General features: G+C 34.5%; 1 protein-coding gene across 10 annotated transcripts in view; it reads left to right on the forward strand.

Annotated features, from left to right (window-relative positions):
- The window catches only part of HERC4 (HECT and RLD domain containing E3 ubiquitin protein ligase 4), a 137,453-nt gene that overhangs the window by 69,848 nt on the left and 40,454 nt on the right, over positions 1-27,151 (forward strand). For all 10 annotated transcript variants that reach the window (XR_009053675.1, XM_057734433.1, XM_057734435.1 and 7 more), the window contains 7 exons: positions 4,941-5,017; positions 5,273-5,397; positions 6,247-6,306; positions 6,442-6,553; positions 7,086-7,275; positions 8,648-8,820; positions 17,988-18,107. Coding sequence is in view for 9 of the 10 variants with exons in the window: in XM_057734433.1 (XP_057590416.1) it covers positions 4,941-5,017; positions 5,273-5,397; positions 6,247-6,306; positions 6,442-6,553; positions 7,086-7,275; positions 8,648-8,820; positions 17,988-18,107 (857 nt within the window). In the remaining variant the exon portion in view is untranslated. The remainder of the gene's footprint in view (positions 1-4,940; positions 5,018-5,272; positions 5,398-6,246; positions 6,307-6,441; positions 6,554-7,085; positions 7,276-8,647; positions 8,821-17,987; positions 18,108-27,151) is intronic.

The raw sequence follows: 27,151 nt of genomic DNA on the forward strand, positions 1-27,151 counted from the left end.
TGATTAAGCGTATTCTCAAAGAAGTCAGTGATTCTTACATCTGATTTATAAGTATGGATGAGTATAACTTTTTATAGATGAAAAAAATCTTGAGATATAATATAATAATCCTCAGGCCTAATATACCAGCAGTAATACCAAGAATATCAAGCAAAGAGATTCAGTAAGTCAGGGATCAAGTTTATACATCTATATTTTTATAAAACCCCATTTGAAAATCATTGGTCTAGAAGATGATAGATGTGAATGCAAGAAAAGTTCAACAATAACTGAATTGGGGGGGGGGGATTGAAATTAGGACTGACAGCACTGTACCACCAGAACTTTGATAAATACATGAAAACTTGACAGAACTATTTCATAAGAGTTTTGAATGTTTCCCTTCATATTTAAACATATGGAAAGCAAGGACATTGATGGACTTTTCAAAAAATAAACTTTTGGAAATATATTAATTTTTGAAATTTTAATATTTACCATATAAATCAGAAATTTATATAATAATTACATTTTTGAAATATCTATTAATTTAGAGAGTTGAAATATTTATATTAATTACATTTTACCATATAAATTTGACCAAGGGAAGGTTGAGTATCTTCTGATTTGACAACTCTTCCCATGCAACTCTTATAATAGTAACACATCAAATAAACCTAATTGTTTCTAGCATCTCTTCTTACATGCTGAAAGGACAAATCTCTGTAATTCTCCATCGTCTCTCTGGGAACGCTCAAAGATATTTTCACTAACACATAAAAGATACCTTGGAAGTTTTATTTTTCTGTGTTTAGGATATGATTTGGGGAAGTGTGTTAGTTTGCTAGGGCTGCCATAACAGAATACCACAGACTGGGTGGCTTAAATAGCAGAAATTTATTTTCTCACAGTTCTGCAAGTTAGAAGTCTAAGATCACTCTTTCAGCAGGTTTGGTTTCTTCTGAAGCCTCTCTCTTTGGCTTGCAACCTTCTTGCTGTGTCCTCATGTGGCCTTTTCTCTGTGTGAGTGCGCGTTGCTGGTGTCTCCTCCTGTTCTGATAAGGACAGCAGGCATATTGGATTAGGACTCCACCCTCACAGCCTCATTTTACCGAAATCACCTCTCTAAAGGCCCTATCTCCAAATACAGTCGTATTCTGAAGTACTGGGGCTTGTAGCTTCAACATGTGAATTTGGGGTTGGGGGGACACAATTCAGCCCATAACAGGAAGACAAAAGTCAAGAAAGTTGTGAGAGGAGATTGGAACACTTTATTAAAAGATGTAACCTTTGATGCTTGAGAAATAATACTTGGTTCCTTATTTTATTGAAGTGACAATAAACATTTCAAAATAAGTGCAAATGGTAATATGATTGAAAAGAACTTTAGCTTATTCATACGAGAATAAGCTAAAGTGAGAAGTCTTTCTTCTTTTTTTTCCCCTTAAATAATGAAAGATGATAAAATTAACAAAGTGTAGAAAATTATTCTAGTAAGACAGAACTTTTGCTCTTTGGCAGGTAACACAAAAGTAAAAAATACATAGGTGAAGGCATGGGAGTGCACCCTTCAAAACTGAGTGAACTTTGCTAGGATTTTAACATATTGTATAGCTTTTTCAGAATCAAGTATAGACCAAGGAAAATAAAATTCACTTACCATGTTGTGTCTTCAGTTATGCTCTTGCATATTGTGGAACAAGCTGATAGTTGCTCTAGGACAGTGGTATTGTCTCAGAGGGTCTGTGAGGTCAAAATGACTTTCATATTAGTACTGAGATGTTACCTGAGTTAACATGAGTGCGTTTGTTCTTGTTCATTTTCAAATAAATCAGTGAGTGTTTTTTAAATTTCTTAATTTCATTTCTAATAAGGTACGAATTTTAAGCCCTTTGGGGTCCTGAATAAGTCCTAAGAGTGTAAAGGGATTCAGAGATCATCAAAAACTACTTCTTTTCCTTGTAAATCAAAGGCACAGACATAGTTGTATCTCTGTGAGTATCACTCCTAAGTAGAAGTATGCTTTACAGAATTGTAAATAGCTTAAAGACACCTTTTAGGTAGATATATTTCTGAAGGGTACCCTAATCAAGACTCAATTAATTGGGGAGGGTGTGGGGGCCCTGGGCACGGGAGCCTATTACAAAGTCTTCTCAGTTTTTCCTGACAGCGTATTTTGTAGAGAGTAGGAGAAGGTGAACTAGCCCTCCTAGATATGACAACATATACTATAAAACTGTAACAGTTAAATCGGATTATTGGTATCCATATAGACATTCAGATTATTATAGCTTAAGGGAAATCTGGCGTGGACAGGAATCCATGTATTGGCATTGTATATAGGTTTTGTTTCAAGTTCAAACTGCAGTTGATTGGCAGTGGCTCTTGGAGTTACAGGAAGGACTATAAGAAGTGGAAGTTATGAAAAGGACTTTGAGAACACTTTTGGGATGGAGAAGAGTGCCAGAGTTGTTTAGTGTTGTGTGTTATAGGTAAAAGAGGTGTAGTGTCTCTTCATAACTTTATAATAGGGCCTCACTAATATGTGGAGAAGGGGAAAGAATTACTCAACATGGCAAAATAGGGAAGAAAATGTCAGTTTACATCCTAACCTAACAGTATAAACTAAAATAAAATATAGATGGATTAAAGTTAAATGTAAAAAAGTTCTTAAGAAAATCTATAATTTGAGAATGGGGAAAACCTTTCGTAGTCTTATGGCAATGAAAGTCATCATAAAGAATTAGATAAATACATTTGGTTTAATGGAAGAAGAAACTTGTGAGTCAAAATAAAATAATTATTTAGAAAAAATGTATGTGACAAATACATTAGGTTAGTAGCCTGAATATCCAAATTGCTCATACATATTGGTGTGAGAAACAGTAAGACACCTAATAAATAAATAAGATAAACATTTAGATGTGTTATAGATAAAGGAAATTAATGGAAATTCCCAATGAGGAAATCCATGTTACTAAGAAACATGTAAAAATTATAATCAAAGAAATGCAAATCCAGAAAGCCAGGTGATAGTAAATAAATGGAAAAGAACAAGCATTAATCTTTCCTATTACAGGGTAACAAACTATGTGGTAGATAGGGGGAAGCAAATGGTCCAACCACAAGATGAGGAAGTAATATTAGTGTATCATTTTTCAACCCACAGTGAATTAATGTTCTAAGCATTGGGCATTAATGGTTACTAACATCACATCAAAAAAATGGAACTCAGCCACGCATTATGTGCTTCCTGATGGAAGAACAACCCCTTCCACCACCATGTAATAGTTTTGTCAAAATAATTGACTAATTAATCTAATTAAATCCTCTCTTGATCCAACTACCAATTTGCAGGAAGTACAGAAGACCGAGAAAAATGTTAGGAGAATCCTCAAGGATATAATCAACAAAATCCAATCTGCAAGAAGCTGTACAGGACAAATGACTAGGTTTCACAGGCTTTTTTAGAGTAGTAATTAAAAAAAATTAAGGAAAATAATTTTTGGTGCCCTACTCATGGCCCCCAGAAACTTACTCATGTACTGTAGGTTAGTTGTCCGTTTACTTGATGATTATTTGAAGAGGGAATCACCTTTTAGGAACAAGTGAGTAACATCCTGCTAAATCTTTTGAGGAAGTGCATGACTTCATGTAGACTTGTGAGGATGATGGAGAGAAAAGATTTTAAGTTGAATTATTGGTTTATTTACTATTTTAGATTTACTCTTTGAATCCATTCTTAAAATTTTTTGACCTTAGAGCATTCTTGTTGTGGAAAATTTGGTCATATTAATGTTCTGATCTCTGAAGCTCTCATTAGTGTTTTCTAAGCTAGATAATTTTTTATATTATATATTCATATTAAATATTTACTGAGTTCTTTTACAAATAAAACATTGTGCTTGGTAGTAGGGAATGATCAAGGAAATTAAGATGTGGTCCCTTCCTTAAGAATTTATAATTCTGTAGCAGTGATGGTCTCAAATAATACAGGGTGAAGGAAGAATTAGTCAACTAAAGAGTGGGAAGGTCAGGAGTAGGAACACAGAAATGGATTGTATTTGAAATGACTGGCCTTAAGTTATATTGTGGAGCTGTGGTGTTTCTGTATGTGATACTTCTAAATACTAGCCTAGTGGTATTTTTGATAATAGGTACTCTTTACACTTTGAGGTACAGAAGAGGAGAACAAGGAATAGGCTTGGAATGTCTTTTTAAAAGGGCACTTTATTGTTCCTTCTTTACTTCTACTAAACTTGCATATTAACATTCATATTTTTGGACCTGATTTGGGTGTTATTGATAAACAGTTGCTAACAAAGAGCTGTGTGTGTCATCTTACTTTTGTACAGCTATATTGAAAGAAAAAATAATTTTGCATTATGAATTTTGCATTACTCAAGAAGATTTAACATAGAGTTGTTTGTTGTCATTCTTTTTAAAAATGAATATTCCTTTTTATTCCCCCGGGTCGTGCCCTGCACAGCTTGCAATATCTTAGTTGTACGACCAGGGATTGAACCCAGGCCCCAGCAGTGAAAGCGCAGGGTCCTAACCACTGGACCACCAGGGAATTCCTCAAAATGAATATTCTTAATTTTTGTTTTCTTCTGAGCTATCTTTTATACCTTTCATTCAATTTTTACACCATCTTCAGTTTGAAATATATTGAGATAATAAAGGTCTAGACTAGAAAATGCCATTTTTTGGTATGCAGGTCAAAAGACTTAGAAAGTTCATCAAATACTGGTTGTGCTTGTGGGATCATTTAATATTCGTCACTTAGTTAGTCTCATCTCCATGGCAGTCAGAACATTCTAAGTCATTTTATATCCTTGAGCCCATGATTGGGAGGTCTCATCTAACTTAAATTAGATGACTAAGAGGAAATCCAGTAGCATATTTGATGCTCTCAAAAAATGCATATAAATCTTGAATTTTTTTATTTTTCATTACAGATTCTGAAGAATATTTCTGTGTAAAAAGAATTTTCTCAGGTGGAGATCAAAGCTTTTCACATTACTCTAATCCCCAGGTAATAGTAATTATATAAATACTAACTCAAATAATTTAGAAGTTATTTTTAAAACCCATATTAATGTTCTTTATATGTTACAAAGGTAATTGCCTTAATTTTTTTTTTTCCTCAAGTCTACAAAATTTTTCGGATCCATTTGATAAGTTTTTGTTCCAGGTGTTTAGTAGAGATTAACTTCCAAGTACATAGTGGAAGTGTGTCTTGGTTTATATATATCTCTTTCCTCTGACGTCTGCTTATTTTAAAATTTAGAACTGTGGGCCACCAGATGACTTTAGATATCCTGATCCTTCAAAGCAGATCTGGACTGTGAATGAAGCTCTAATTCAAAAATGGCTGAGCTACCCCTCTGGAAGATTTCCTGTGGAGATAGCCAAGTAAGAATATTTTATCTGCACAAAGACAAAGTCTCTCAGCTCCATGGTAGAGGAACCTGTACTTAGGAGTTTTTATTTAAAAAAATATTTCATTAAATATCACTTACTGAGTGGTTTATATACAAAAGTTTAAATGTCTAGAATTTCTGTAATAGTGGATATTTTAGGAGATCTCTCATTAAATGTGTATAAGTTGCGGTTCTCTAATATATATAGATATATTAAATGATGACTTAAATATAGTCACTTTAGGATTAGGTTTGCAAAAATGTTCCTCACAGCTTCATGATGGTCACTGGTGTTTTAACTTCTGTATTTCCCTGAAAGAGTTGAGTATTACTTCTTGAATATTGTGCTTATATATGGACTTGTTTAGTACTTAGTTTTTCTGGTTGTTGTTGTTCAAGGTGGTGTTGGTATTTGGAATGAGGGGCTATACCTGATCAGCTTTTTTAGACTTCTAGATTTTTTTCCCAAGCTAAAATTTTTCTTAAAAGCCTAAAGAGTAGTCTTTAGAAAAATAACATTCCAGAGTAGATTTACCACTGTGTGGAATTAAGAAAGTTAAATGTGCATGTTTATATAAAATTTTTTTAGGAACATCAGGTTTCTTTGATGAATCAGGATGATAGTAATGTTTGAGAGGCTCTAGGGTAAACAGTAATACCTTTATCAAGATTTCTTTAATCTTTAGTAATTTGTAGAATTCTTATTTATTCCATATGTTGGTTGAAGGAATGCTCTGTAGCATTAACTATTAGTTTAAATATTGATTTTAATTTTTGTTAAAAAGGTAAACAATTAGATTTCTCATTTTGTGATTTTTGGGATTTTTAAATTTCTTTTTAGTGAAATAGATGGAACATTTTCTTCATCTGGTTGTCTAAATGGAAGTTTTTTAGCTGTTAGGTAAGTGACAATTCTTTAGCATACTGAATTTTTCAAATTTATTATACTAAATAATAATGTCATTAAATAAGAAGTGAACTACTTTTAAAGTTTTATTTTATTATTTTCTCTCTCTCACTCTTTTTTTTTAAATAGCAATGATGATCATTATAGAACAGGCACCAGATTTTCAGGGGTTGATATGAATGCTGCTAGGCTTTTATTCCACAAACTTATACAACCTGATCATCCTCAGATATCTCAGCAGGTTTGTTTTTAAAATATTTTATGTTTGTATTATGCAGCTTGTTGAGTTTTTTATTCCATGTTATTTTATATGTTTGTAGCCTAATTAACTTTACAGTTTCATATACTTCATTAAGATGTCTTTGTATAATTTTATTTAATATACTAATATAAGAATTAAAATCTGGTATTATTTTAAACTGTTTGTAATTTAGCTGTCAGGTATCTGTAAATCTTTCCAGATGTTCAGAGCAGACCTTTAATTACTTAATATTACCATATTGGTGAAGTCTGTGAAACTATAGATGTAGAGAGTTTAAATTGAGACTTGTATGTAAGATTTTTAAAATTCTTTTAGTACTGCTTAGGCACTGATTTTCATTGTGCTCAAAAGTACATTCATTGATTCGTTGTAAAATGGTTTCTTTTTTCTTTTTCTTTTTTTCCTTTCCTTTACCATTTCATGTTTGCTGTAGTATAAGATTTTCTTTTTCTTTTTTTAAAATATGCATTCATGTTAAATTCAGTAGGTTTTACTTTTTGTCAAAATATAGGTGGCAGCTAGCTTGGAAAAGAATCTTATTCCTAAACTGACTAGCTCCTTACCTGATGTTGAAGCGCTGAGATTTTATCTTACTCTACCAGAATGTCCCCTGATGAGTGATTCCAACAATTTCACCACAATAGCAATTCCCTTTGGTACAGCTCTTGTGAACCTAGAAAAGGCACCACTGAAAGTACTTGGTAAGAATTTTAATACTTTTTTCTTTTATAACCTTTTCTCTTTAAATGAAAATGCTCATAAGTTCTTACTTTTTTGCTATTTGAAATTTTGCTATCCTGCTTATTTTGACATTGTCTTAGGGAAAGATAAACCTGCTTTTCAGTTCATTGCTTTTTGCTAGTCATTTGATGCTAGTTGTTAGAGTTGTTGGAGGCAAAACATGTTAAATATTAAAATTTTAATCACACAACAGCAGAGACAATATCAGGAAAGATAAAAACTGTTTTTTGTATTTGCCTTCCTCATCCCCTCCAGAGTGATCTTACTATTAAAGAAGTAAAGGAGGAGGAACAATTAAAACTGAACAAACATGGGTATTAAATCCTCCTTGAACTTTATTAACTCTTTGCCTTGTATTTCTCTCACTTGCTAATTTTCTGATATCTCTGCATGTAGGTGAAATTCCACTGTTCATTTGATCTTACTCTTCTGGGTTTTTTGGCCTAAACTTTTCTCACTTTAATTTTTCTAATTGTATACATTTCATCTCTATCTGCTGGCCATTATAGTTTGCCTGCTACATTTAGTAGCAGTGCTTTCCTTCCTAATAGTATTTGTTAGGTATGTGAATCTGAGATACATAAAAGTAATAAAATCAGTACAGGAAGTTTTAGGCTGAGGGTGAGCAGAGGAAAGCAACAGGTTAAGGGGTAGAATCCTGGAATCTACGGGAATTAGCCAGTGTTTAGAAGAGTGAAGCAGGGACTCACAAGCATATTGCTTCCATGTTGTCAGAAGTTTCTGTTTTCCTTCCTGTCTGCTGCATAGCTTGTCAGATTTATAGTTAATAACTGTAAATAGTGAATGTGGGTAAGGACAGGTGCAGTATACTTCACATTGTTCAGTTTCTGTATTTGATTTTCAGGAGTACTTTGCATTTTTAAGGTGGTGCTTCACAATATTTCAACTTTATGTAAGTTGAAAGATGAAAGTTGGCAAGATCTTTAAATATTGGAGCAATACAGTTTTAAAGTGTTTTGTTTAAAAATTAAAATTCTAATTTCAAAAGCACTTTTTAACAGCCGGTTTTAATACCAGTTATAATGGTTAAGTTTTTACTATAGCTTAGGAAACCAAGAATGTAAATTCAGTAGACCTTTCTTACTTTATTTTTGCTTTTGAAAGCTTTTAGAACCGTATTCTTTAACTTGAGGGTGGGGTAGTGTCTGTAAACCCTAGAAATGTTACGTAAAATATCATATTATATGTATCTTCCTGAGATTTTCAAAGGGTTAAGAGCCACTGCTTTAGGAAAAAAGTCAATATGATTTTGAAAATTGTGACTTTTTAAATTTTATTTTATTTGTGTGTTCACCCTTTATTTAATAACAGAAAACTGGTGGTCAGTACTTGAACCTCCACTATTCCTCAAGATTGTAGAACTTTTTAAGGAGGTTGTGGTACATCTTTTGAAACTCTACAAGATCGGCATTCCCCCTTCTGAAAGAAGAATTTTCAACAGTTTTCTTCATACCGCATTAAAGGTTTTAGAAATATTGCATAGGGTATGTCCAATAGTCCGTTTATTTTCTCTTTCCCCATTGCCACTAACAGATTGATGCTGTTTATTTTAACATGAATATATTACAGAATTAGATTGACATAAAAGATATTGTAGGAATTTGGAGAAGTTATCTAAATTTTCCTTTAAAAGAAAGAATATATATATACTTTAGAGCTTTGGTTTTATTTGATTTTGTTAGGCATTTATGGGTAACTTGTCTGTAGTTGGGCAGAACAGTGGCATACTAATGAATTAGATTCTCCTTATGTTTTTTCTGAAGAACATGATTTGTTAGTTTAAATAATATGCTTTTTGTTATTTATAGGTGATTATAATATGAAAGAGATTTCATCCTACTTGTGATTACGGGCAGTTAAAACTCATGTTCTTTTTGCTATTGGGTACTAATGGCTTCAATCAAAGTACAACATTTCATTTGAAACAGATGACTAACTTGAAATTGAAACCATATATAATTCATTAATTTGCCTATTGTTCTTTCCTGCCTGTCTTCCCAGTGGAAGAAATAGTACCCTTTACACATGTAGCAGTTCAAAGTTGTATGAAGAAGTAGAGTCTCAGCTGTTTCATTAAAGATGGATTTGAGACATCCCTGACAGCTGGCAGGTATATATATCTCTGTTCTGCCATTTGGTATTTTTAAGATGCTCTTTTGGGAGACATGACCTAAGGGAGAAGCATATGTTTCTAACCTCTAGAAAGACTGAAAAACCCGTATGAACCTTTAGTCTTTAGTTTCCACCCCTTAGCAGCTTCTTTGGTGTTTTCAGACCCTTCTTGTCTGGTACTAAGGTAAATGATAAGGAATAAAAGAGATAGCCCTTTTGTTCTCTGTGAGAAAGAGCCCTTATAGACCATTAATTTTTCCCTTTTTATTCTTTTAATGAAGTTCCTGGGTACTTTCTCAGCTCCTTAACTTCTTGAACTTTTTTCTTTTGTAGCTAGTATGTCCAAGCTCTCTAGAAAGACAAGCATTTCTCTTATTATAACTGAAGATACGATAGCCTTTTTTTTCTTAGGGAGAAATAAGTCATTCTTATGTTTGCCTTTCCCACTGCGAGGCTTTCTTGCAACACTTTAGGGTTAACTGAATTCTGTAGTAAACTGCTCTTAAGATCTTCTGTCTTCATGGGATGGGTCTTTACTTTTCTGTAAGCCTTTTGTCTAGGATTCAAGAGATTGATTAGATTCTTTCTTCCCTCTGGACTCTCTTTTCCTAATACTTCAGTGAACCATCCTTTGTCATCAGGACACTCTTCCCAGAGAATTATTCACTCACCCCCCCCCCCTTATCTGCTTATCTTTATTACCTCTTAAAGAAAAATTTTCTTTTCCATAGCTGTGTCTTTTTCCACAAGTGAAAGGGAGGGAAGGAGAAGTGGAGGAGGAAATCGATCCTTTTGTCTTTCATAATTACAGACAGAACTTGAGCAAGTAGTTTATGTGCCTAGCTCAGAAGCCTCAATCTCTGTTGAGGAGAACTCTATGGGGTTCCATCTCCAGAGACCTTTTTGTTGGAGCCATGCTTAGCACTAGGATCCTAAGTTATTGCTAGCTTTCAGCCAGCAGGGAAAGGAAAATAATCTAACAATGACCAAGATTAGAAACCTCAGTTCATGTGAGCACTTTACATATGTTCCTCATATAACTTTTTAAACTCTTTATAGTTATATTTTGCCCCTTAATCTGAATATCAAAGGTCATAAGCCAGTAAGTAGCAGAGTTGAAATACAAATCCAAATCTACTTCCAAAGTCCCTGCTGTTTCTAATGTACTTCTGTATTAGCAGTTATGGTAATATACATGTTTAGAAGGGGATTTGCTCTTATTTTATGCCCCTAGATCTAGAGGCTTCTACGTCCATAATTGTAATTAACATTGTATTGTTAAAACAATCATGATTCTGACTCCATGTGTGCTGCTTCTTATCAGTGTGATTTTGGGAAATCTTTCTCTTTATCACATATGCAGACGGAGAATTATCTATAAAATAAGGGTTGAAGTGATGACCTGATAGTTTCCCAGGGTTGATGTATTGTTTAGATTACATAATACATATAATTATTATACATTCACAAGGCAGAGATTTTGTTATCGCCACCACCATTTGGATGGAAAACTGCTGTTTTTAACATGAGTTATTTGGTCATGAGGAAACTGAGTTCCTGTCTGAAGTTGTTATATACTCAAAAGTAGGGTAATAATGGTATCAGTTTCTTAAGCATCTCTTACTGGGAGTCCTTAAGACAATCACTTACCTTTCTTTTACCTCTTACATTTAAGAAAACTTTACTTGGTCCTACTCTGTTGTAGATACCTGTGGATATTAACTATCAGGGATGATTCATTTTCATCTTTAGTGGAACCTAAATTGCTAATCAGAGATTTGTGTTTTTGAAGATACCTTATGTCTGACAGTTGTATATATTTCTTCTTTTTGCTTCATGGTTGAGAATTAGGAAAAGTGTCCTGAAATAATTTCCTTCTTGACCTAATCCTGGAATAGGATTAAAAACTATAGAACTGGACTCTGTGTTTCCTGATCATTTCAGGGTATATGAATGATTTGTTTCTCCCTTATGTCATGTCCTTTAGAAAGGTTTTGAATTGGAAATTATTCCCAGTGCTCCACATGGCATCACAAGAAAGACAATTTTGGTACCTGCTGTCAGGAGTGGATGTATTACTAGATAAATGAGTTTGCTGGCAAGTAATTGGGTTATTTAGTAGTTTCTGAGTTTTCACACAGCACAATATAGAGGTACTGATATGCCAAGAGAAAAGACTTATTTGGGCTGACTAGCCTAAGTGCCACAAATCATGGTAATCTTCTAAGTCAGTGATTTTCAAACCTTTTTTTTTTTTTTTTTTTTTTGCAAGGAACCCTTAAATAAACCCAAACAAATAAGACATATGTATACTTACCACATATCACTTCTGAACTCAGGTTTATAAATCAGAATACTAAACTGTAATTAAAATGTGAAATGTTATGATCAATGTATATAGATTTTATTTTATGCATTTTAGGCAGTACTACTGAATGTATAGATTGTTTTGAACTTCTACCATGTGATTTCTATTTTATTCATTTTACAAATACTTACTGAGTGCCTACTATGTACTTATCATGGTACTAAACATTAATGATGCAGAGATAAGGAAAAGATGTGATTTCTGCCCTTGTAAAGATTATAAATGTAGATCAGTTGTATAATAAAAGTAAGTAAACATTTATGATAGAGCATGGTAAGTGCTAGATTAAGGAAAATGAAGGGTGCTATGAAAACACATAGGAGGGCACATAACTCAGAAGAATTAAAGAAGACTACCTGAAGAAAATAATGTCTTGTCAATCTTACCTATTACCATATAAATGTTTTTTTTATATATTTTTAAAACTGTTGATTTTATATGTAAATCTGTATCCAGGTCTTTTGGATCAGTCTTGTTCAGTGCCTAATTTCCCTATTTTCAAAGCAGTATTAACTGATTTTATCTTTTATTAAATCATCATGACTGAATTAACTATCAGCCATCATTTCCCCACAAGTCTTGTTTAACTGAAGTTTGTCTGTTCCTGAACCAAACCTGATTTCTAAATTGTTAGTTTTTAATTCTAACATAGCATTTCTTTTCAAAAACATATGTCGTATCTGCAGGATATAAAAACTGCACACACTGGTTACTGTTGGTGAAGGAAACTGCAGTTTACCTTTTTTTTTTTTTTTTTTACCTTTTTTTAAATATTTATTTATTTGGCTGTGTTGGGTCTTAATTGTGGCACACAGGATCTTTGTTGTGGTATGCAGGATCTTTCATTGCAGCGCATGGGCTTCTCTGGTTTTGGTACATGGTCACTAGAGTGCGCAGGCTCAGTAGTTGCAGCAGTTGGGCTTAGTTGCCTCATGGCACATGGGATCTTCATTGCCTGACCAGGGATAGAATCCGAGTCCCCTGCATTGGAGGGTGGATTCTTAACTATAACCACCAGACCACCAGGGAAGTCCTTCAGTTTACCTTTTAAAATCAAAAATATTTCAGATATGTATCAGAGATCAGTGGCTTGTGAATCATTTTCAACATGTCACTAAGTTTTTTTTGAGTCCAATCTAATATAAAAGTTAATGTATATACTTATAAACAAATATTGGAGAGGGAAAAACCAGTGCGTTTTTATGTGTAATTATTGGGTATATTTTCTTTTTTAGTAGAAATAGTTTGGCTGTAGGGCAAGGGTCTGCAAACTTTTTCTGTAAAGGGCTAGATAGTAGTTATTTTATGAGCTGCATGGTTTCTGTTATAACTGTTCAACTCTGTCTTATGTTTTTGGTGCTATTGTAAGCAATAATTAAATTTTTTAATTTTCTGATTGTTTGTTGCTAGTATGGAGAAATTTAGTTGAGTTTTCACCTTGTACTCTGTGACCTTGATAATTTAATATTTCTCTTATAGATTCATTTGGATTTTTTATGTACACAGTCTTATTATTTTCTTGCCTTATTTTATAGGCTAAGACTTCCTAGTACAGCGTTGAATATAAATGGTTGCAGTGGACATTGTTGTCTAATTCCTCATTTTAGAAAGTATTTACTATTTTACCCATAAGTATGATGTTAGCTGTAGAGTTTGTTTTGTTTTGTTTTAAGGTGGGCTTTATCTGTTTGAAGACGTTCCCTTCTAATCCTGGTTTGCCGAGAGTGTTTGTTTATGAAGCGGTGTTGAATTTTGTTTTAGGTGCTTTTTTTTTCCTGCATCTGTTGAGATGAATAGATTTTTTTTTCTTTTTTCTGAAATGTAATGAAATACTTTTCTCTTTGAATGTTAAACCAATCTTGCGTTCCTAGAATAAGCTCCACTTGGACATTTCATATTATTTTATGTATATTGTTAGATTTAATTTACTTATATTTTGTTGGGGGTTTATGTCTGTGTTCATGAGGGATGTTGATCTGAAAAGTTTTGTTTCTCATCAGCTTTTTAGTATCAGGGTTATCCTAGCTTCATAAAGTGAATGAAGAAATGATCCCTCTTTCTCTATTTTCTGAGTTTGTTTAAGATTGGTATTATTTCTTCCTTAAATGTTTGATAGAATTCACCAGTGAAGCCATCTTGTCCTGGAATTTTCTTTTGGAAAATTTAAACATTTAATGTTAAATTTAAAAAATAGAGTGTCATTTATGTTTTCTATTTCATATCTTTCCTTTCCTTTACTTGATAACTTGATATTTCCTTAATTTGATTATCATTTTCTAGGTTCTTAAAGCTGAGGCCTTTTTTTTTTTTTTTTTTTTTTTTTTTGGCTGAGCTGCACAGCTTGCAGGATTGAACTCGAGGCCATGGTAGTGAAAGTGCCAAGTCCTAACCACTAGACCACCAGGAATTCCTGAGCTGAGGCTTATTAGATCATTGATTTTAGACTTTTATTCTAACATCATTTAATGCTATAAATTTCCTTCTGTGCTCTGCTTTACCAGCGTTCCACAAGTTTTGATGTGTTGTTTTTATTTTCATTAAGTTCAAAATATCTTCCTAAAGCCTGTGTCTTCTTACTCCAACATCTAGGTCATCTCTGAGTCTGGCTCTGTTGATTGCTTTGTCTCTAGACTTTTTTATGTGGTCTTTGTTTTATTTACTTTATTCGCCTTTTGATTGTCTCATAATTTTTGGTTGTCTGTAAAATAGTAGATGCTGAAGTATTTAGATTTAAATCCTGTAAATGTGTATACCTCTTGTGTGGTTGTCAGTGTAGGGATTTAAGATCGTCTAATCTGGAGTTTAACTGGAATTGAGTTTTTAGTTTGCTATAGTTACCTTCACTGCACCAGAGACATCAAATTCCTCTAATATTGTCTGATGCTTAAGGTAAAAGTGAAATGTCAGAGGTTTCTTCTGTCTTTGTGCTTCACTCTGCACGCTTGTAGAGGGGTTTCTCTCCTCACTCTTGCCCCTCCTCAGTGGTGAGCTGGTGTTGCTTGTTACTTAGTGCTTTCAGGATTGGTAGAGGAGAGGGGACAGAAAAGGTTCTTTGGTGTTGTGGTACAGTGTTGGTCTCAGGTAGATAATGTGCCTGGGCCTCAGGGATGGGATTTTCTCAGAATTTCTGCCCCCACCCCCAGCACTAGAGAGCCTCTAGTCCTACTGACACAAGATTCTGGGCTCAGGACAGTTCTTGTCCCCCTTCTTCCCAGGGATTGAGGGTTTTCCCCATCATCCAGCAACATGGCATAGAATTTGCTTCTGTTTCCTCAGTGGCTTAAGCTTTTGCTTTCTCTGTAGGAGAGAAGGATCTGGGCAGGGTGGCAGGCCTTTGTTCCTTTCTCACAGAGGCAGCCAATGCCTTACACCACTGAGAGTCTTTTGATCTCCTGCCCTATTTCCAGTCATCCTCCTGGGCACCCATTAGAGCTCTGTGGCAAGAGTCTATGAGTGAGTGCAAACTGTGTGATGCTCCAGGGGGTTTTATACTGTCAAGTTACCCCATACATAGTCTTAAGCAATTTCTTAAAATTTTAGCTGATTTCTTCTTCACCGCTTTTGTGACAGTGCTATCTTCCTCTTGCTCTGCCATGGTAACCCATTTCTTTGGAAGTATATATCCATCCTTGGAATTCAGGCTACTTGGTTATCTTGTGACTTTAGCTCTCTAATGGATAAAAGGAAAGTTAGGGGTGATTTAGAAGTGTCTTGTTTAATTACCAGTTTTCTAGGTTCTAGGATTTTCCAAGTATCTTTTTGTTATTGACTTTTAGTTTAATTCTGTTGTGGTCGAAGCACATACTTTGTATACATTGGATTCTTTTAAAGATATTTATTAAGGCTTGTTATATGGTCCAGGTTATGATCCGTGTTAGTGAACATTCCGTGTACAATTATTGGATGGAATGTTCTATTTTTTTTTTTCTGTCAGTTTTATTGAGATATAATTGACATGTAGCTCTGTATAAGTTTAAGGTGTACAGCAATAATGATTTGACTTACATACATTATGAAATGATTACCACAGTAAGCTTTGTGGACATCCATTCTCTCTTAGGATTTACTCTCTTAACTTTCATATATAACATACAGCAGTGTTAATTATATTTATGATGTTGTACGTTACATCCCTAGTACTTATTTATCTTATAACTGGAAGTTTGTACCTTTTGACTACCTTCATCCAATTTTCTCTCCCCCTACCACCCACCTCTGGTAACCACAAAATCTCCTTTTCTATGAGTTTGTTTTTGAAGTACAATTGACCTACGACACTATATTAGTTCCTGATACAAAACATAATTTTATATTTCTGTATGTTTCAAAATGATCGCCATGATTAAGTCTAGTTGTCATCTGTCACCCTACAAAGATATTGCATAATTATTGATTATATTCCCCACACTGTACATTTTCATACCTGTGACTCATTTACTTCGTAACTGAAAGTTTGTACCTCTTTATCTCCTCCACCTATTTCTCTCTTGCCCTCACAACCCCCCCCACCCACCCACGCTGGCAACAGTGAGTTGAAGTTCTTTGAAGATGTTGTTCAATTCAAATCTTCCGTACTTACTGAATTTGGCCTTTTTTTTTTAAATGAGGTACCAAGAGTGGGGTGTTAAAACTTCCAACTATGGTGGTGGTTCTGTCAATTTTCCCTTCTTGTATTTTGAAGCACTGTTATTTGGGATTGTCAAATAACAATAAATTAATTCTTTTATCATTATGAAATATGCCTTTTTTCCTCTGGAAATGCTTGTCTTGACATCTGCTCTAAGAGTAGCTTCCCAGTAGCTGCTTCACCCACCTCCCCCAAGTCTCATTTTTGCTTTCATGGTTTAAGAGTTAGCCAAAGATGTAGGGGGAATTTACATGCAGATTTTGGCATGTTGGCAGCTTTGACCTCAGACTCCTCTCTTGCTTTTTGCTTGAGCTCCATCCCCTACCCCTTCTGCTCCTTTGGAAGTACTTCCATGTTAAAAAAAGTGTGGCTCTCAACTTGTGTTTTTCTTCTTTCAGAGATTACGGTCATTCTTGTTTCTGTCTGCTTTAGGTTGATCTCCAGTGTTTTTAAATAGTTGGGGTTTTTTTTTTCTATATCATCCAGAGGTTATAAGTGTTATTATCAGGAGAATTAGTCTGATACAAAGTATTCTGCCATATCCAGCACTAGAAGTCCTCTAGTTTCTTTTAACTTAGAATAACGTCTGCCTTTCTATCTCATTACCTTGACTTTTTGGAGAGTCCTGGCCAGTCTTCTTGTAAAGGTCCTATAATTAGGATAATTGTCTCATTGTTTCCTTATGATGATATTTAACTTGTTCCTCTATCCCTGTATTTTCTGTAAACTGGAATTTAAATCAAGGAACTTGACTAGACTCAGGTTAGACATTTTCTTGGTTCACAGATGATGTTTGTACTTCCTGTTGCATTATATCAGCAGGAACATAAAAATTTCTTTCTTTTTTTTTTTGTGGCTGTGCCCCACAGCATGTGGGATCTTAGTCGTCTCCACACCCCCAACGGGGATTGAACCTGTGCCCCCTGCAGTGGAAGCACAGAGTCTTAACTGCTGGACCCCAGGGAAGTCCCAGGGAACATAATTGATTGTCCCAGTATGGGTGGTGGTTAGTTTGATCACTCAGTTAAGGTGGTGCTCTCCACTGTTAAGACTTGTTTTGCCTTTTGTAATTAGTAAGTAATTTCCAGGATGATAATTTTCACTGTCTTTATTTTTCTGTATCCTACCCAAATGTCATCCTCTTAGTTTATTATAGTCCGATGCCAGTATTGAGTGACAGTTAACAAGCATTAGCTATTCTTACTATTAAGTCCCATTTCCAACCAGAAGACTTTATAATTTCTAGTTTATGTGTACTATATATACTTTAATGGTACATATCTGATATTGTGTGGTGGTTACATAAATATTTTTCTTTTTTACTGGATTTTGAGGTACTAAATACAGATATCACATCTTATAAATCTTTGTGTTTCCCATAGCACTTAACTAGCATTTTGCATATGGCAGGCACTCAGTAAATTAATTTTTATAGGAAGAGAAAATAGCTAAGAATCTCAAACCTTTTTCTGTTTAAACATTTTTCAGTCTCTTTCTTAGGTACTGGTTAAATTTAATGTTAATTACATTTTTGTTTTTTGTAGGTAAATGAGAAAACTGGACAGATTATACAATATGATAAATTTTATATACACGAAGTACAGGAATTGATAGATATACGGAATGATTATATCAACTGGGTCCAACAGCAGGCCTACGGAATGGTATGTTTCCTGTTGTATTTTATGATTTCATTTTTATGTATTATCATTTGTTCTAATACAAGGGGAACAATTGTGTTTTTTTTGAAACACCAGAGTTTTTTCAGAGCCTTTATAAAGAGATCATTTTTTAAATAAAACTGTATTGCAAAGGAGCAACTTTATATTATGCAGTATTTGTAAGCAGGCATTCAGCTCTTATACTAAAGCCAAACCAAAGAGATAGATTACACTTTTCTACAGAAAAATGCAAATATGACTTAGATTTTTAAGTCTCATTTATTTTCCATGAGGTTGTCTCTTAATTTTCTAATGTTGAGAATACTGGAGTCTCTGATACTTGAACTCTAAGAATGTATTAAGATTTTGAGATCGGTGCCTCAGAACTACCACAAGAGAGATGTGGGACCATTGAGTCTGTTTTTAATTTTTCCCATTTTATGTGTTTGATTTGATTTCAGTTTTTTGGCATACATCCACAAGTGTACATATTTCTTCCCATGTGGCTAAGTCTCTAATAATTAGACACATAATGTTCCATTAAAATAATAGCATAGTGACTTCCCTGACAGTCCAGTGGTTAAGACTCCAGGTTTCCACTGCAGGGGATGGGGGTTCGATCCTTGGTTTGGGAACTGAGATCCCGCATGCCGTGTGGCCAAATAATAAAATAAAATAAAAAATAATAGCATATTCTTATAAAACTTTAATTAGTCGTACAGAATTTCAGTATAGAAATGGATAAGCAGCTAGATATAAAAAAACAGGTTTAGCACTCTTATCTGCTAACCATTGTAATATTCTTCAGGCAACTTTTCTACTCCTGAAGCAGGTAATTTAAGCAGTATGCATGTAGCAGTTCTAGAAAGGTGAATAGCCTTTCGTTGCTTGCTAGGTACCAGCTGCAAGCTCCTTGTGGATAAGCGCGCTGTCAGTTTACTCACTAGCACTTCTTATAGTGTCTCAAATATGTCTAGTAGGCACTTAGAAAGTATAGTAGTTTTTGAATGACCGTGCAGTTAGTGCATGCTATTTTTAGGATGCTCTTACTTATAGGAATCAAGTCACATCTAGAACATCTTTGCTTCCCTAGGTACTTGGATCTGGATTGGGAGAGACTTGTTGATGTTTTCTTTTCCCCCAGAATCACTAGGAGGTTCAGTCAGGTTTACAACCATCCTATAGATTTATGTCTACTCATTTGCTCATTCAACAAATGCTTATTAATAGACTCTCCTATGTAATAGGCACTTATTTAGGTATTAGAAATACAGTGATGAACCAGATGGATAAGACCCTGTTGTCATGAAACTTATAATCTTGTGGGCAAGATGGATAGTAATCAAGTAAAGCAAAAACAAAACAAAAAAATTTTGGCTAATAGCATGCACTATATAGAGAGTTAAAGTAAGAGAATATAATAAAGGGACTTCCCTGGTGGTCCAGTGGCCATCTTGCAATGCAGAGGACACCAGTTTGATCCCTGGTTGGGGAACTAAGATCCAGCAGGTCACAAGGCAACTAAAGAAAAAGAAAAAAGAAGAAAAGATAAAAAAGAAAAAAGAAAGAGAAGGTTATAAAGATAGGATGGTTCCTTGTGATTGGGTAATCATAAAACTCATGTCTAATGAAGTATGGTCGGTAATCTAAATGACAAAAAGCAGCCATGTAACATAAGAGCAAAGAAAATTTCAGGAAAAGTGAACATCTAGTAAGAACACCTTAGGTGCGAACAAGCTTGACGTGTTTGAAGGATAGAAAAAGGTTGGTGTGGCTAAAATATGGTAATGAGGAGAGTTCTGGGAAAGGATCAGAGAAATAGGCAGGTGCCAGATCATGGACGGTTTAGTAAATTAGAATCAGGAACTTGGATTTTATTTGCAGTGTTATGGTAAACCGTTGGAGGGTGGTTAACAGGAGGTAAATATTGTACAGTGTAATTAATAGTCTAAAATAACCACTCTGTCATCTGTGTGGAGGATGGAGTGAGGGGAATGGAGCAATAATTGAAAAGGAGAGTCGTTAGAAGACAGTTTTAGTAGATTAGGGGAGAGAAGATGATGGATTTGACTAGGATAGTTGTGGAGATATAAGAAGGAAATGGACTTGGGTACCTCTTGGAGGTAAAAGGGACAAGCATTGCTGATGGATGTCAGATGAGGAAAGTAGAGAAATCAACAAAGGAGATTAAGAAATATAGGAGGAAAACTAGGAGAGATTTGTGGAAACCAAAATTAAAAAGTGAAGGAGGGACTTCCCTGGTGGCGCAGTAGTTAAGGATCCACCTGCCAGTGCAGGGGACACGGGTTTGGGAAGATCGCACATGCCGCGGAGCAGCAAAGCCAGTGTGCCACAACTACTAAAGCCTGCTCACCTAGAGCCCTTGCTCCACAACAAGAGAAGCCACTGCACTGAGAAGCCTGCTCATCGAAAGGAAGAGTAGCCCCCACTTGCTGCAACTAGAGAAAGCCTGCGCACAGCAATGAACACCCAACACAGCCAATAAATAAATAAATAAATATTTAAATTTATTTTTAAAATGAGGGAGAAACTGTTTTGAATGCTGCTGAGAAATAGCATAAAACCATAGAATTCATCAGTGAATTTGGTTACATGAAGGTAATTGGTAACCTTGAAAATGCCAGTCTAGGGTAAGTTATGCTTAAGAGAAATTTGGGGGTAAGGAATAGGGAACAACAGCCATAGACAGTACTTTCAAGAAGTTCTACACTGAAAAGAAAAAGTAGAGTGGTAGCTGGAGTCAGGGACAACAGTTTTTTAAGAAAGAAAATATTGACCTCCAGAAAACATTGAATAAATATTTCCTTTTTCCTTCCCTGTTTAAATCTCTCACCTAGATAAAGCTTTTTAAACTCTTCTTCCAGTGCACCCCTAAGATAGGAGAAAAAAACATATTTCTTGAGGTTATTAACTTTCCCTCTGCAAGACTTGTTTGAAATCTCATATTTTATCTTCTAGTGAGTGCGGATTTGGGGCTTAATAAATATTTATTGCAATGTATAAGGGATGCAGATTATTTACCATTGAGGAAAACTGATGATTCAGAAAATGAACTTTTTTAATCCTAGACTTGCATGTAAACTCTGACACACCATCTAGGCACCCTAGGTCTTTGAGCAATGTTTTTGATACTGGAATGATATATAGACTCCTTTTAAAATAAAACAATTCCTTAAGAAACATAGTGTTGCGACCTCCCTGGTGGGACAGTGGTTAAGAATCCACCTGCCAATGCAGGGGACACCGGTTCGATCCCTTGTCCAGGAAGATTCCACATGCCGCGGAGCAACTAAGCCTGTGCGCCACAACTACTGAGCATGCGCTGTAGAGCCCTCGAGTTGCAACTAATGAAGCGCATGCTCCGCAACAAGAGAAGCCACTGCAATAAGAAACCCACGCATCACAATGAAGAGTAGTCCCTGCTCGCCACAACTAGAGAAAGCCTGCATACAGCAAGGAAGACCCAATGCAACCAAAAATAATTAAATTAATTAAAAAGAAAAGCAGCAGCTTAGTGTTCACTTACCCTGTTTATGATTATCTTATTTAAATATATACAAACAGTAAACTAGTTCTAAACTCCTGGTACATCTCTTTCAAAAGAATTCTAAAGCCATAACAAATTTATAAATTAATTATAATGCTACAGATTTAAAAATCAAGTTAATATTAGTGTGGAGGATTTTTATGTTCAGGAGCTTGATCAGGAGTCTCAGCTCACAACCTAAATATAATAAGGAAGGAGTGTAACATAAGAGCGCCTAGGTTCATATTCCACCTCAACATTTTCTTTCTAGTTTTTCTTTTTAATTGAATATAATTCCTTGTGCTATACAGTAAAACCTTGTTGCTTATCTGTTTTATGTATAGTAGTTTGTAGCTGTAATCTCCTACTCCTAATTTGTCCCTCCTCCGCTTTGGTAACTGTAAGTTTGTTTTCTATGTCTGTGAGTCTGTTTCTGTTTTGTCTATAGATTCATTTGTATTTTTTAGATTCCACGTGTAAGTGGTATCATATAGTATTTGTCTGTCTGACTTATTTCACAAAGCATTTCACTCTCGTTTAGAGTTGTGTCCTCTTGGATTACTGTGACATCTGTCCTTTGACATCTGAATTTTTATTGTATGTGGATCATAAACTACTTGTACTCTGAACAAGTTAAGAGAAATACCAGGCTAATAGGATTTTTAAGCTAGCAGTAATCTTGTGCTTTGCGGAAAAGCTATGGTTTGAATGTTTACTTCTAAGCTTGTCAGGCTTGTATCCAAACTCCTCTTGGTATATAACTGTGATAATATCAAATTGAATTTCCTTAGGAACTCTTTCAGTGCTACTGTCTTCTGGTAAGAGGGAGACAGTAGAGGACCACCTTCTTATTTCTAGACTTTCTAAGTTGCTATACTTGAGAACTGCCCTCTATTACTCTACACTTTCAATCACATGTTTTCCCTTTCTCTCCATTTATACACAGACTGGTATTGAATAAGTGGTTGTGGCAGTGGAAACTTATTCTTTAATTTGTATAGTGGGTTTAATATCACATCTTAGAAATCAGAATCTAGAACCCATGATTTGGGTTCTTCTAGTCTTATGGAAATAGAAGGCTGACAATTTTTACTTTGTAGGTCTTTGACTAACTCTTAAGTAGTTTATTAATTTATATGATGACATCTGAAGGCGCTTCTTTCTTTGAGAGAGTTCAAACCACTTTCACATGTATCCTTGAAGCTGTTTAATAAAATTCATACTTGCATTACTAGTCTTAATACTAGGTTGAACATCGTGTTGGCCCTGTAAGTAAAGTTAGTGAAGTTTTAAAGAGTCTGTCCGAAAGATACTCACATGCTGTTTTGTGATAATACAGATGTGTATGTGTGTATTTATGTACACGGAGACATATACACATACTTATATGTATGTATATAACGTACATATGTATAACCTTATTGAACAAGAGTTATGATCTTGAAATAATTCCGTTCCTTCAGTGTGAAAGTTTAAAATATTCCTTGATAGAATATAATTACTATGAATTATGAGAAATATGTCTATAAATTTTATTTATATAATATATATACACACTTTTATATATGTAAATATATACACTTATATGTAAAACTTTACTTTAGTCTAAACACTGCAAGGAAATTCTCTTACCTTTTTTATATTACCTGTATTATATTACCTTTATTATATTTCTCTTTGTGCCATAGTCTGTTGAGATTTTTTTCTCAATTTCCTTTCTTTCCCAGTCAAGAATTTTAAGACTCCATCAGGTATATACACCTTAAACTAACACAGTGCTGTATGTCATTTATGTCTCAATAGAACTAGAAGGAAAAAAAGCAAAATTAAAAAAAAAACCCTTCAGGTATATACTTTCCTGGTCTGTAAAACTAATTCTGAAATTCTTTGCATCCCTTGTCATATCCTTTTGTATGGCAGAGACTAACTTTTCACCTTATCCACTAACATTTTCCCATCCTCTTTCATTTGTTTCCCTTTACATGTTTCTGTGAAGTTTTTGCTTGATCTGCCTACTCCTGGTGGTTACTACATAAGCTTCTCTGTTTTGTTTTTCCAGACTCTGATATTAGGGTATGAAACTATTTTTTTCAGTTGGATTCCTTTTGCTTTTTATCTGTTTTTTTCCCTCTACAATAATTTCTTGGCAAAATAAAAGGGCACATGAGTTCTCTCTTCCTCTTTTGATCTTCTATTTTATGTTTTTCTGCACTTTCTAGGTACTATTCTCAGTTTATTTGCTTACCTTTTTTAATTTTGCCCTAAAATTGTTTATAAAAATATTTTAGTGAGGAATTCCCTAGTGGTCCAGTAGTTAGGGCTCCACGCTATCACTGCTGAGGGCTGGGTTCGATCCCTGGTCAGTGAACTGGGATCCCACAAGCTGCGTGGTGTGGCCAAACAAAATACTTAAGTGGTTACAGCTAAACTCTGCTCTTTTTTCTTTCCTTTCTTATACTTTTTGTTATTTTATGTACATATCAATATATATCTAGTAAAAATTTATTAATTTAAAATAAAGTATAGAAAGGTCTATGTGGAGTCTGCCTCTTATAATTAACAGTCAAGTGAAGCATTTTTTAAGTGCATATTCATTTATTGCAAGAACTGTGTATTCTATGTAAGACATGTCAGATATAAGTAAGTACTAATAAATATATTTGATAAATTGGTGAAATTTTTACAGTCTTTGATATTACATTTTATATTTTTTAAGTAATAAATTTTATTTCAATATTAATTGTGCTGTGTTTATAAATCATTACTGTATTTGTTCTGTGGAGTTAAGGTTTTATACTTTAACTATGGACAATGCTGAGCTAACAACATGACATGCTCACCAGCAAACAAGGAAGGCAGACTGACATAACAGCTGGGGAGATCAGCTTTGGGAAGATAGGCCAGTACTTAACTTCCTGGGTTTGAGTTTCTTCTTCATTTAATGAAATGAAGACATTAAAGTACATTTCTGTGCTCTAATATTTGCAGTACATTTAATACTTTCAGTATAAACCTTGCGGCTATAATATTTCCCAGAAGGTTCATACTAGCTTTTTAAAGCTCCCTTGTCATTTTTAATGGCATTAATATTTTGCAGACTCTTGGACTGATGCCTTATGCCTTAAATTACCAAGTTGTATTTGTTTATTTTTCATAAGTAATTTGTTGAAACTAAAACATGCCAAGGAGTTGCATCTTTTTTGTCTGTAACTAACTAGAACTATCACTAACCATTGATGTTAAAAGCAGCCTTAGTGAAGTCTGCTTTAGACCATGAGACCCTGACTTGAATATTCCTTCAGGTCTTTCTCACTCAAGTTTCTAGGACATTGAGTAACTAAAATTAGACATGCTTGACCTAATTTCAGGGCTCCCAATCTACAAACAGGCAACAGATAATGCTTGATCATGTGGATTTGGAGCCAATAGTAGGTCACACATTGAATGATATGGTGAATTTTTAGCAATAGACCTTTAATTGACCTCACATATTTTGTAATATCCTGTCTCCACCCCCCACCACTTTGTTTTCCTTTTAAGTTTCCCTTGGAAAATACTACTTTGGCTCAATTAGACTTGAAACCATCAATAATATAACAACTACCTTGCAACTCTAATATTTCCCAGAGGAGTTTATCCTTGCTTTTTTACATATTGACTTTTTTTTTTAATGTTTAAACTTTTGTCTTAGAGCCTTAACACTTAAATTGAAATTTCTAATAATGATCTTAACCTTGTTTTCCCTTTGATGCCTCTCTCCTAGGTAAATCATTTTGATTGATATCTAATAGTCTCCTTTTTCCAAGTTTTCCACGTCCCATTATTTTTCATATTCCTTCTAGCTCACATCTCTCCCTACAATCAAACTTATGTTCTGCTTTAGTATGGTTTAGTGACACTATAAATTCTGACAATCTTACTGGCTTCCCAATACAAAATGATATGCTTAGCACCTTTATTTACATGTAGCAATTTTTAAAAGTGCATATATACTGATGTTTCATCATTAAGAATAAAATCCAACTCCCGTGATACCAGGTATCAAGTATAGTTATCAGGCTGGCCATAGGTAGTCAGAAAAATATTGAAGGGTGTTTCTTTGCTTACTCACATTTTCTTAGTTGTAATAACACTAAAAACATCCCACAAGCTATACTATAAAAGTGTTTCACGTGTTCCTGTTAAAGTACTTTAAATTAAACTGACCATAATCTAAAAGGCTTTTTCTGCAGAACAGCTTCTAAATGTATTCTTCTATTAACACTGTCAGTGGGGCATGTATGTAGTGATAACTTGGTACCCTGAATTTTTTGAAAGAAACTATTATCAATAATTACCTTTTTCAGAATAGGAAGTTAGAGTTATATTTTACTTATACTGCTTTGGCTTTCTTTAACACAATATAGTGAACATTCCGTAAGTGTTTGCTAATATCTTAGAGCTTCCAATGATACCCCTTGAGGCATGCAAGAATTTAGCCAACTACAAAGTTAGAGGGAACAGTCCACACAAGACTGCCCTCACTTCTGATACCAGTTGCAAGATTGGAGGATTCCTAGAACCACTCTCAGGTTCAGTAATTTGCTACAAAACCTCGCAGAACTAATTGGAAACTATTATATTGACATTTACAGTTTACTATAGGGAAAGAGTACAGATTAAAATCAGCCAAGGGGAAAAGTACCAAAGGCTGAGCTGCTATTTTCCTCTCCCTGAGGAGTCATGGACAAGTTACTTTCCCAGTATCTGTTTGTGTCAATACTCACAGAGTATTGCTAACCAAGGAAGCTCACTGGAGCCTTGGTGTCCAGAGTTTTTATTGAGGCTCCATCACATGTTGCCCATGTGGCTGACCTTTACTTTCCATCCCTTCTGGAAGCAGAACTGATAAGCACATGTCCCAAAGCTTTCAGGCAAACAAAGATACTCCTGTAGGTATGACATTCCAAAGTCCTATAGATCATCTCCCAGTAGCCGGGGGCAAAACCAAGCCTCTCTTTGGCTAAGATTAATTCCTCACAATATGAGGTATCATCTGCAAATTTAGTAACATACTTTTGGAGATTCTTACACTTTGAGTCTATAACCTGAGCATGTGTGAAACCTTTCAAGAAAGTGTTGTACAATTTATGTTAGGTGCAGTGGTAAGCTTTCATTATAATTTTCTTTATTATATCCTTCATAAATAATCTCTTTCTCTCTTCATTTTTTGTTTCTACTTACCAACCCCTATGCCCTGTCTTGTACTTTATTTTAAGCTAACTCACTGTTAAAGAACCCTTAGTATAAGATACCTGTGCTTCACTGGTTCTTTCTGATGAATAAAAACTTATGGCTTATTTTATCACTTTCCATATAGCATTTTAATCTATTAAACACTCTTCAAACATTTTGTCAAGATTAACCAAGTCTTAAAGTCTGAGGAATATTTTCTCCTTTTTCCAGGTGGAGAAATTGGGCCATAAAATTATTTCTTCAAGACCAAGTTAGGCTTGGGATT

Source organism: Hippopotamus amphibius, chromosome 5, assembly GCF_030028045.1.
Source record: "Hippopotamus amphibius kiboko isolate mHipAmp2 chromosome 5, mHipAmp2.hap2, whole genome shotgun sequence".
Taxonomy (NCBI): Eukaryota; Metazoa; Chordata; class Mammalia; order Artiodactyla; family Hippopotamidae; genus Hippopotamus; species Hippopotamus amphibius.